Source organism: Neodiprion fabricii, chromosome 3 (genome assembly GCF_021155785.1).
Source record: "Neodiprion fabricii isolate iyNeoFabr1 chromosome 3, iyNeoFabr1.1, whole genome shotgun sequence".
Classification (NCBI taxonomy): domain Eukaryota; kingdom Metazoa; phylum Arthropoda; class Insecta; order Hymenoptera; family Diprionidae; genus Neodiprion; species Neodiprion fabricii.
In genome coordinates this window covers 20226455-20237324 of record NC_060241.1, presented here as the reverse complement: position 1 = coordinate 20237324, position 10870 = coordinate 20226455, and the positions used below count along the sequence as shown (strand labels likewise).

Sequence of the window (10870 nt, the reverse complement as noted above, 5' to 3'; positions counted from 1 at the left end):
CTATCATAACCGTATGGCTTCCAGTATCTACACTCACATTTTAATGGTATAGAAGTGTGTGGGGCGAATTGAGATCACAAGAGACTCGCTAAAATTCTCAAACTCCAAAAGTGATTACAGTGAGTTGAGCAAGGCGATGGACTTGCTATCAACTGAATTAAATAGTTTCAATTTTTCTCTAAATTTTCGGCTATAGCTTTTTTTATAGCCAAGTCTCTTCAAAATTTTCAATTGCATTACTTTGTGTCGAGGTGTGAGTAATATTTAGAATGCAGGTTTCTGATGTTTTTCAGATTTTCCGCATAGTTCTGCAAACAAAAATATGTTTCCGATATATCGGTTGTAATAGCTAGCGTTGATAATTTTTCTCATAAATGACCAATGGATTATTGAACACAGAAGACTCCAAGCTTTCGAAAAATTTTGCAATCAATCATCTATTTTCTTTGACACGTATATCACATTCCAAAGCCACGTGTCTGTACTTTTTGGACTGACACACTTTTCAATCAACAATGACAACAATCTATCACGCGCACTTGTAACACTCAATTTTCAAAGAAAAAAAAATACAGTTTCACATGATAAGGCGGAACATGGCTTGTGACGAAGTGATTTGTATGTTTAATTATAAATACGTGCACAGAAATTCTCGGGTTGTCTTCTTACTATGGTACCTTGGATTACCGTTTTCGGTACTCTTTTTATTGTCGGTGGCTACAAACCACATATCTCTTTTAGAACAGCGTCTTCAACTTTTTCAACTCCACCTTTTCTCACTTTTTGAAGTTAAATAAATGTGCATCAATCCAAGGTTTAACTATACTCGTTCATCTTCCTTTGATGCGGAATAGCAAAACATAACTATGAGTATCTTGCGATAACGGTAGTACGTACAGCCGACAGGGTCAAAATTGATTCTGCGGAGAATGTTGCGTTGGAAACAGGATTCAATGATTTGAAATTCATCGGATTACTCCCCTTGAAAATCGGTTATTGAAAAACAACCGTTGATTTTTCAATAATGTTATTTACTTAATTCTGAACATTTCAGAATTTGCCCTGTAAGGAAGATATTTTTTACTGTCTTTATCCGGCGGTCGGGCAGTAGGAGGAGTAGGGTAGGGCAGGGTAGGAGGTGTTCAGAGGTGGTAGGAGGCGGTAAGAGATGTTAGGAGATGGTAGGAGGTTTTCGGAGGTGGTAGGTGGTGGTTGAGGAGGACGAGGGGGAGGAGGCGGAGGATTCACGTACTCACTCCGTACTGACTCAATCTCGAGCTTATATGCCGATACTACTTAGGCTGCTACGAATGTCGGTGCGAGCCCGTTAGGTAGAGTCGATAGAGCAGAAAATCCCTGCACTTCCATGCCCACCTGGGCCTACTTGCCCGCCGAAAACTGGTCACAAGAATTTACCTAGAGGTAACGTCTTTATATTCTCCAGACAACGACTTCATCTAAAAATCGAAATGTGACACATACATAGGTATGTATATATTATATATAACTGTGCAGTGAATAGTACTTGAAGTTGATTGCAATAGTCCTCATAGACAGAGGGAACGCATTGCATCGCGAATATCGCATTTTCAATCATCTTTCGCTGTGTAGCATATTTGAATTACGCGCCGGCTGAATTTTATTCTCGACCTTTTCGACAATTTCTCGACGATCTAATGACGTCACTACAGCCATGACTACGGCGGGCGAGTGGCCAATTCGCGGACATAACGTTACGTCTAAAACGACCGCATTCAATTGGCTCGGCAGCACACGGGAAAAAGGAATAGACGAAATTAGTGTCACTCATGTCAATCGTGTCATGCCATGTCAAATCATATGGAAATATGTGTGAAAAATAACTACCTAATCTTATCTAACCTGCGAAGGTCCCAGTGAGGTGCCCGCAAGATCATCAAACTTGACAGTTCAATCGTTCAAAGATTGGTATAAAAATTTGCAACGATTGGATTAATATCACATAATTGAGTATGGCCTGGCTCTCAGGACTTGCAGGAAAAGCGGAAAATCTCCTTAACAAAATTGATCAGAATACTGCAGCAGTGTTGAGCAAGGAAAAACAAGAATCAGAGTCTCACTCTCTATTGACGGAGGTGACATGGGTTCCCCCTCATTCGTAAGCCATCTAAAAACACTTTATATTTGTTGAATCACAATTTTATCCTATTGACGTGATCATTACTCACAGAAAAATGGTGTCATGGAATGTTTCTTTTAGCGGTTCACCGAATAAACCTGCACTCTCGTCTTCTCCAACATCTCCGCTACATTCAACTGTACCTCAAGTACGCTCGACGCCAAATCTGAGGACTTTAACACCTTTAAAATCAAAAGTTTCTCGAGATGAAGAGCTGATCACGTTTTTAAATACACCTACTACAACGCCAACCAAAGCTATAATTACCGACCATGTTACGGCTCCAGCAACGCCCCTGTCAATCTGTGTTGAACCTCCAACTGACAACACTGATTCGATATCTGAAATGTCGATAAGGAGTGGCCAGATCAGCCCGGTTCTTTCTCATGCCTCTGTTGATGTGCCTGAAAACGATTTGGTCAACACAGAAAATAATCATCTTGATTTGGAAACTCAAAATATAATTTTAAGAAATGAAATTGAAGCCTTAAACCATGAGCTAAATCTGATTACGCACAGGGCTCATTCTTCTGAAAGTGGTGAGTGTAAGAAATTCATCTGTTCAATTGATTTCTGTTGTCGAACAAGTTCGAATATATTTTTTTTCTGTACCCTCGTTGCGCACAGAGTGCAACGAAATACGTCACAGATTGGGAATTCTTCAACGAGAGTTTGAGCACAAGTTTAACAGCCAAAAATTGGAGAATGAGACTCTTGTTAAATCTTCCAAAGATTCGGATTTGCGAAAGGATTTAAAATCTGCACAGAGAAATTTGGAGGAAAAGGATGAACAGCTCGACAAACAGCAAACCGATCATCAGAAAGAAATTCATTTTCTGAAAGAGAAATTAATCTGCTCAGAAAATAAACGGGCGGAGATTGCTAAACAATTGACCGAATCTCAATCGGTGTTGGAGAGAAATAGATTAGAGTTATCTTCGACTAGATCCGAGTTGGAACAGCACAGAGCTAGAGCACTAAAGACACTACAGGAAAAAGAAAAACTGATTGCAGAGCTCAGAGGAAATGCTACCACTGGATTAGATGATGTGACTCTTATGGAATTGGACCAAATCAGGTAAAGACTAATGTTTTGAAAAATTTAATACCATATGAGTCGTATGATTGGATAGAATGCTTGAATAATTACATCAGTCTCGATTTTCTTTGTATTTTGTGACAGAGATTGTAATCAATAATTCTTTAACTCTCCCCTACCTTTACAGGCAAGAGCGTGAAGCTTTGAGGGAAGAAAATCAACAGTTGTGTGACCAGCTACGAATAGCACGGGAAGAATTGGTAAATGCAGATACTAAATTGGAGCAAAGTAGACAAGACACTGCCATGGCAGCGGTACAAATTCAGGAGACACTTGCGTTAGAAAGAAATCGACGCCTGGCCATCGAAGAGGATTCACGGCATCATGCCGAGGTACGTTATAAGCAATGAGTAACGAATATATGTAAAACCCTGTGGATATCTAAATGATTTTATTATTTTCATGGGAAAACGATTTTCAGGAACTCAGGTCCCTCCAGGAGGAAGTATCTCGTCAGCGCAGTGCTCTAGCTTCGAAGTTACAAAAGCAAGAGACAGAAATTTCGAGACTTAGGTCGCAACTTTCAGCTGCTTTAACACCCAGCAGCGAAGTTGAATCAAGATTATCCACACTGACGCAGACCCTTGTCCTAAAGCAACAAGCGCTAGAAAGCCTGACCACGGAAAGAAACGCTCTGCGCTTGCAGCTTGAAAAAATTGAGGTAATCATCTCAATAGCCACAAGTATTCGATGAGTAGTGCTATGACTATTCAAAACTTATTCCGTTCTATACCAGCACCAGCACAGAGATGTCATTGGAAATCTGAGGAAAAATATACCTTATGACCACATTAATGACACAGACGACGCCAAAGCACAAGTACCATCATTTTTGCTAGAGACACCTTTCGATACCGGCGTTGCCAGGCGTGTAAAAAGAGCTTATTCGTCTCTGGATGCCGTCAGCGTTCGGACAGGAGTATTTCTGAGACGTTATCCACTAGCAAGGATTCTGGTGCTTGTTTATATGGTTAGTATTCATTGAAGCTACCCCACGATTGCGTGACAACACCGTTTGACTTGGATGGAACATGTCTGGATATTGTTTTCCAAATTTTTTCTTGCAGGTTCTTTTACACTTCTGGGTCCTTGTGGTCCTATTTTCACATTCCCCTGAGGCACATTGATTTCATGCTACAAATCTCAAAGTTTTCATTCAGGATGGAATCTGACAAAAACGGGCTGGCAAGACAATGGAATCTGTTATCGAGTTATTCGAGGGGTAAATCACCGGGCGAAAATGTGTACACTACATCTCTTTTTCTAAAAATCTCCCGTCATTCCTCAACATCTCCCAACATCTTCCGACATCTCTCAACATCACCCGACTTTTCCCCACATTTCCTCATACTGTCACAGTGCCGGCGTTTGGGTAGGGCGCGTTCGGGCAATCCCCCGGGGCGCCAAATCTATAGGGGCGCCGGTGCCTGGTGAATAAAGAAAGCGAATAAAGAAGGAAGTAGATTAGGGAGCCGTTTCTGTTTCTCAGAAAAATGGTCTTTTTTGCGCACCATTACAAAAATAAAAAACCGAGAAGAACTTACAGGCATCTGTGTTAATCTCCAACGAAAGCTTACAGTTGATTCCGATTGTGACACAGTACATGTATTGTCTAACGAACCTCATTAGCCTCAACTTGTACATTCCGTATTAAGGTGGTTCAATCTAAAGAAATTTTTTTTTCAGCGTTGCTCCCTCTTAAAACTATTGTTAATGTTGACAAACAAATTCCCTGCAAAAGTTGAGCAAAACGAAAACTCAAAAGCGGGACCTATAAATCTTGTCCGATTAGGCTCAAATTTCCAGAGGATTTTTTTCATCATGAACAACAGTTTCATAAGAAAGCAGCACTGAAAGAATAATTTGTTTCTATGGTGAACCCCCCTAAGCAAATCTGGAGATTTATTCGAGAAATTTCTGTTTTCATGATCTCAGTCACTTGTATGAGTTGTACCAAAATTAGATAAAAAATCTCTAAAATCAATCTAGTATTCGAAAACAAGCCATATGTGTATCAGGTATACGATAAATGATACATTGTATTCTCGATTGTATTCCAATGTGTCCGTACTATTTAAAATCAACGTACATGCGATTACAATTACAATTACAACAGGATCTAATATGTACCTAATTGCACATAATAAAATAAGGGAATACTTCGTATAAATAGAGAACAATGAACAAGAATCGCGATTTTTTTATAGTATTAAATATTTTACTCTCAGTTTCATTGTTACGGTAATAGAATATAGAACAAGAATTTTGTTGAATCGACCGCGTGATCAGACGTGGGTATTTTCCATAACAGTTTTTTCTCACCACCAAAGAATAAGAAATTTTCAGGATTATTCACGAATACACCAAGATAATCCGATAGTTCTTCCTTTGGCGAAACATTCTTCAACTCACTTTTAACGAATCGCTCGATTTCAAATACATCACTTTCAGATATATTTCCTAGCAATACATTATTCGCAAAACCGTGTGGAGTCAATTGTTTTTTTACGTGCGAAGGAATGTCATTTCAAATTCACTTTCAATGCTGTCGAAAAAATCGCTCGCAGTTTCAGCCATTTTTATTGACAAATTAGCGCAATCAATCGCGTGGTCAAAACGTACGCGCCTTGCAAATGTGCACGCTGTAATTAATCCGTGTCGACACCCTCCAGTGTCACTCCTCCCAACTCTTCCACATTCTGCGACATTTACCGAATTCTTCCGATATCTTTCAACATCCGGCACATCTGATCCACATCTCACCCATATCTCACTAAATCTCACCACAGATCGCATAACATCTCGTACATCCTTGCACCTCCGATACATTTCCAGCCTCGTATACACCAAACTTACACGGTGATTTATCCCTCGGAGTTATTACTTCAAGGAGGTTGTAAATAAACACTGTAGATTTTCTATACTAGGACACTGAGGTAATAGAACAACGATATTCGTTGATGAAATATTTTTTTAATTGGTAGGTATATAGTGTCTTAAGTATAAGGTGTATGTATTGTATAACAACTAAAAACAAATTTAAATTATATAATTGTAAAATTGGTAATACTATCAAGGTTATAAACGAGAAGATGTACATGATGCATCGTACACTCCATAAATAATTAATTGATAATAAATAAATAAATTATAAACAATCGAATTCTTCATACAGCTAATGACTACGTTTTAAAACTACTGCCAAACGTAATTAATTTTCTCCTGCACTTGTTCACATTATATATTTATTATGATTGGAAAGAAAAAACATTGGTAATGCTGATAAGCATTTTACTACATTGCGTAATTACACCTCATGCAAGCTAATCCAACACCAGTATACTTTGTTGTTTTTCCTTTCTTCTCTTTTAAATTATTTACTTATTGCATTGTTAGTGAAACATTTTTTGTATCAATTCTTTTCCCATTCCATTCTTCGAATGGGTATTTTGCAATGAACTTTATCAGGACATTTTGTTTAGTACATTGAGATCACCAAGATATAATGAAAATAATAATAACAATATAATTCGAAAGATCGCACTTTCATGGTGTTTTTGGTTATTGATCAAATTTGATTTGGCTTTTCTTACTCAGATATAATTTATTATAAGGTATTAAGGTATGTATTATATTTTTTATATTAGAAAACAGACGTCTAGACCATAAGTTGTAAGCTAATTATGGTAAGCCCCAAGGCTTGATATGCTGGAAGCTACATAGTTTTATAATGTTAAATCTAATCCTAATATCCTAATGCATATATTATATAACCTGCGTGTAAACTGTCACTACCCCATCACTGCAGTATACACAACACAGGCACTTATCAGTGCAGTGTATGTAACTGACAATAATTTACAGACTTTAGAATTTAAACATTGAGTCACAGAGAGCCTAGATTGGCACGCAAATGAACAAATTACATATCATCAACGTATACAATTGAGAATTGAGCTTATTAATCACGCGTCATTCGTAAATATCGCGATAATTTATCCTTGATTTTGCTTATCGATCAATCTATTTGGAAAAAAATATTTCTACTGTGCTTTCTCAATGCATCTAACACTAACAATCTGAACTCATAGTCGAGTAGCCCATCATTCCATGATATTTTTTTGTAAAAATAATCACGACACATATCCTGTTATAAATATAAATCGAAAACTACCGATAGATCGTGCTATAAAATCAACGGCAATAAAATTCTTGCTAGATCACGGTTGTCTGACGCGAATAAAGGATGTAAATCAGGAACTCGGATAAGTGTTGTACAGTTAACTAATTATAGTAAAATGAATCGACAAAGTTGAGTCGATTTTTTATATCACATATGTTCGATTGAGTGCCAATGAGAAATAGATCTTATCTCCTAAAGTACTACTATACATATGTATGATTATCGCACAATCACAAAGTACACGTGTATGTCTACTATATCTATAATGTATATATGTAAGTATGTATGTATGTATACAATCAAGTTTATCGAGTCCTACATTGCTTTTTGCACCTGATATTATCATCATTATTATTATTGTTATTGATATTATCATTCATCGACAAAATCTATTACTCATCATATTTATTTATTTTATTATTATCGGAGTCATGTAATCGAACGCGTTTCCCCTGCGAGAATCTATAGATTTTAATGAATTATTATTCGCCAATCTCCGGTGCGATACGTTATATCCTAAAGCCGTGTAAGTATAATAAAGCTATGGAGAACGTAGGCATCTAAGTAGGATCAAGTTATCTGTGAAGATGGCTATACGTATTTACTAGTAGGAATTGTGATGCGCGTATTTCGGTAAAATGTATAATATTTATATGCTTATGGTATGTCTATGTAGTATACTTGTTTTTCACTGGATTTTAATATTGAATTTACAGACGTATTGCATTGGCTGGAATCTGATCGTAGTCGACGAATTCTCGTTGCCAAGTAGTTTCATAATACGTTGCCAAATTGGATTTTGATATTCAAATAAAAACATGTAATTATCGTTTCATAATTGTTACATGGGTGCAAAGAAAATAACTATAATGAAATTCCTCCAAATTGAACCGGCGCGCTTAGTCTTCGCTATATAATCACAAGGCATATATTCATTCTCGAGGCATTTTTGTGTCCACATATCGAAGTGGCAGATATATGAGTTGCAAAGAAAAAAAATATATATATACCTGTACGTACGACACGTTCATGCGTTCAAAAATTTTGGAGGCTAGTTTAAAGGCGTGTAACACGAAACCCGTTGAACTCTCGTTATAACGAGACCTCATGACCTTAACTATGATCGCACCTCAATTCGAGTCATATAACGTTACGAATATAATATAATGTAGTATAGTATAATATGATATAATATTGAATTACACGACTCGCCGGCGAGACCGAGTACACAGCGCGATTTCTCTTGCAGAGACCTTTACATGGGATATCAGAGACGCGAGTTAATTAGTTTAGACGATGTAACGGGAGAACGACGATCAGGATCTATCTTATGAGCTTGAAACTTTGGGATCCTGGGTAACTTTTTGGGCGGCCTCGTAATAATCGTCCGAGGAACAGTCAGAGCTCCCATCGTTGTCCACACTCGGTACCGACATGGTGGAATATCCGGTTGACGAGTCTGGAGTGGGCGGAGGTGTAGGTCTGGATAAAAAGACTTCGAAGTTTGAGGACACCGCGGTATCGAGGCACGGAGAAACTTCAGGTTTTTCTGGTTTGCTGCTGCTGTTCTCAGGGTTGCTCATAACCGAACGGATGAACTCCCGGGTTTCGGAACGCAGCGCGTTCACCCGTTTCTGCAGCATGTGGTTGCGCCGAACGAGAATCATGGTCCGGGCGACGATGTCCAGCAGACCTGAAAGGCAGAATTATGTAAGATACTACGAAGAGAATTCGAATTCGAAAAGTACGCCATAGTCAGTCTTTAACTTCTTTACTTGCAGGGCTGTGCGAATAATCGCGCACATTGGTGAATCGATTAAGCAAATAGAAAAAGAATTATTAAAAGAGACAATTAATCGATTATTAGAAACAACTATCAATTTGCATAATGGATTATTGGTAGTTTACGATTAATCGGCTAATCGCAATTTTTTATGTAATGCTAAACCAAAAATTGGATTATTGAATCACTTGTGAACTAGAATTATGTTCCCTTAAGATCATGGGTTCAAAAATGAAATGACGTGGAGAGTACCGGAGCGGAGAGGCAATACAAACACAACAGACGAACAGATGCTTTTGCAACCCAGACGTCGAAACCTGAAACCCTTGACCCTCCAACAACCCTCAGTCTCTTAGCATCATTAGAAAAATAAAAACGGTCCTTCCTCGTACATTTCAAATAAAAGCCGAAGATAAGATGTATATAATTCACCGTGTTTAAATATTATTTATCATCCCATTTTCCTACAAAGATATCAAGAAACTTTCGTTCGTACGAGAATAACGACAGAAAACGTATATTCCTGCAACTTGGAAATCAATGACAAGAAAACATGTTCTGGTATTATTGTTGCGTAAGAAAACAATTTTTTCAGCGACATGTGTTTAGCTTTGCGGGTAGAACTATACGAGCCGCGACGATGCGTATGGTTTGTAGATAATAGACAAACTAAGAGTGACATTTTATTCTATCGGTAATGACTGACCACAGCAGACAATGATTTTGAAATGCATAGAGTTAAATTCTTTTTTACGAATCGTTGTTATACTGAGTACCGACCTTCTCGCTGGGCAAAAAATGATCGCCAATGTTCGGTCAGGTGATCTGTGGACGACGTCCTGGCGTTCGATGCGAGACAACTTCTCGTTGGATAAAACGAACTTGTCGGGCATGTCGGTTCCCATACCGGACTCGGAGGTGGAGACAACGAACCGAGTCGATTGTTTTCGGGGTGATTAAAAATCCGCTTTATTTCCAACCGTTGTTGCTCCCTTACGATCCCATTATTTAAAGTGCGTTGACGACGCCGTATGTAAGAGCCAGCACCGTTCTGATCGTGCATTGATAATTCCGGTACACAAATCGTTGGCGCCATTCTCGATGTATGGATATATCTGCAATGAAAAAAATAACGGTAATAGATGAATAAATTTGCTGTAACGAAAATTATATAGCATAATGTCCGAGAAATATCGTCGAATTATGAAATACAAATTTTATCTTATTAAATATAAAATTGTTTTTTTTATTTCATCCAATTTTGTACGACGAAGAAACCAACACTGGAGTTTCGAACCAAATATGTAATTATTTCGTATCGATAACTAAAATTAAACTAATTGCTGTATATATTTTGTATGTACCGTGTATATATGCCGTTTATTTTGAGTCAAATAAAAAAAATTGAAAAAAAAAAACACAAATCCCGTGGTGAACTTTCTTCTACACCGTTAGACAGTTGAATTTTTCTTATGGTTAGCAATGGTAACGGTCGCGGTTGCAGCTCAGGTTGAACACAAACAAGGCGTGCGGTTGAGCACAGGCTTCGCGGATGACTCGATCGTTATTGATTTCGCCTTGTATTTTATCTAGTGCAACTCGACGCCGTTCCATGTGACCGATTATTCGTACTGTAGTAGCCACATA

General features: G+C 38.0%; 2 protein-coding genes across 2 annotated transcripts; one reads left to right on the top strand and one right to left on the bottom strand.

Moving 5' to 3' along the window:
* The first annotated feature begins 1704 nt into the window (after window positions 1-1704).
* On the top strand, window positions 1705-4773 carry LOC124178998 (golgin-84). Its single transcript, XM_046562913.1, has 7 exons — window positions 1705-2137; window positions 2240-2697; window positions 2786-3236; window positions 3385-3589; window positions 3679-3918; window positions 3994-4227; window positions 4325-4773. The coding sequence occupies exons 1-7, from the start codon at window positions 1992-1994 to the stop codon at window positions 4382-4384; spliced, it is 1794 nt and encodes a 597-aa protein (XP_046418869.1). The 5' UTR covers window positions 1705-1991; the 3' UTR covers window positions 4385-4773.
* Window positions 4774-6210: 1437 nt separating this feature from the next.
* Window positions 6211-10607, bottom strand: LOC124179004. Its single transcript, XM_046562918.1, has 3 exons — window positions 10588-10607; window positions 10004-10338; window positions 6211-9133 (listed from the first exon to the last, which is right to left on the bottom strand). The coding sequence occupies exons 2-3, from the start codon at window positions 10317-10319 to the stop codon at window positions 8769-8771; spliced, it is 681 nt and encodes a 226-aa protein (XP_046418874.1). The 5' UTR covers window positions 10320-10338; window positions 10588-10607; the 3' UTR covers window positions 6211-8768.
* Between the last annotated feature and the right edge of the window lie 263 nt (window positions 10608-10870).

What these genes read in the sequence shown, in the direction of transcription:
- LOC124178998 (XM_046562913.1), top strand. Translation starts at nt 1,992, where the DNA reads ATGGCCTGGCTCTCAGGACTTGCAGGAAAAGCGGAAAATCTCCTTAAC. An exon ending in ATGGAATTGGACCAAATCAG is followed by an intron (nt 3,237 to 3,384) that starts GTAAAGACTAAT and finishes CTACCTTTACAG; the next exon opens with GCAAGAGCGTGAAGCTTTGA. An exon ending in TGCAGCTTGAAAAAATTGAG is followed by an intron (nt 3,919 to 3,993) that starts GTAATCATCTCA and finishes GTTCTATACCAG; the next exon opens with CACCAGCACAGAGATGTCAT.
- LOC124179004 (XM_046562918.1), bottom strand. Translation starts at nt 10,319, where the DNA reads ATGGCGCCAACGATTTGTGTACCGGAATTATCAATGCACGATCAGAAC. An exon ending in ATTTTTTGCCCAGCGAGAAG is followed by an intron (nt 9,134 to 10,003) that starts GTCGGTACTCAG and finishes TCTGCCTTTCAG; the next exon opens with GTCTGCTGGACATCGTCGCC.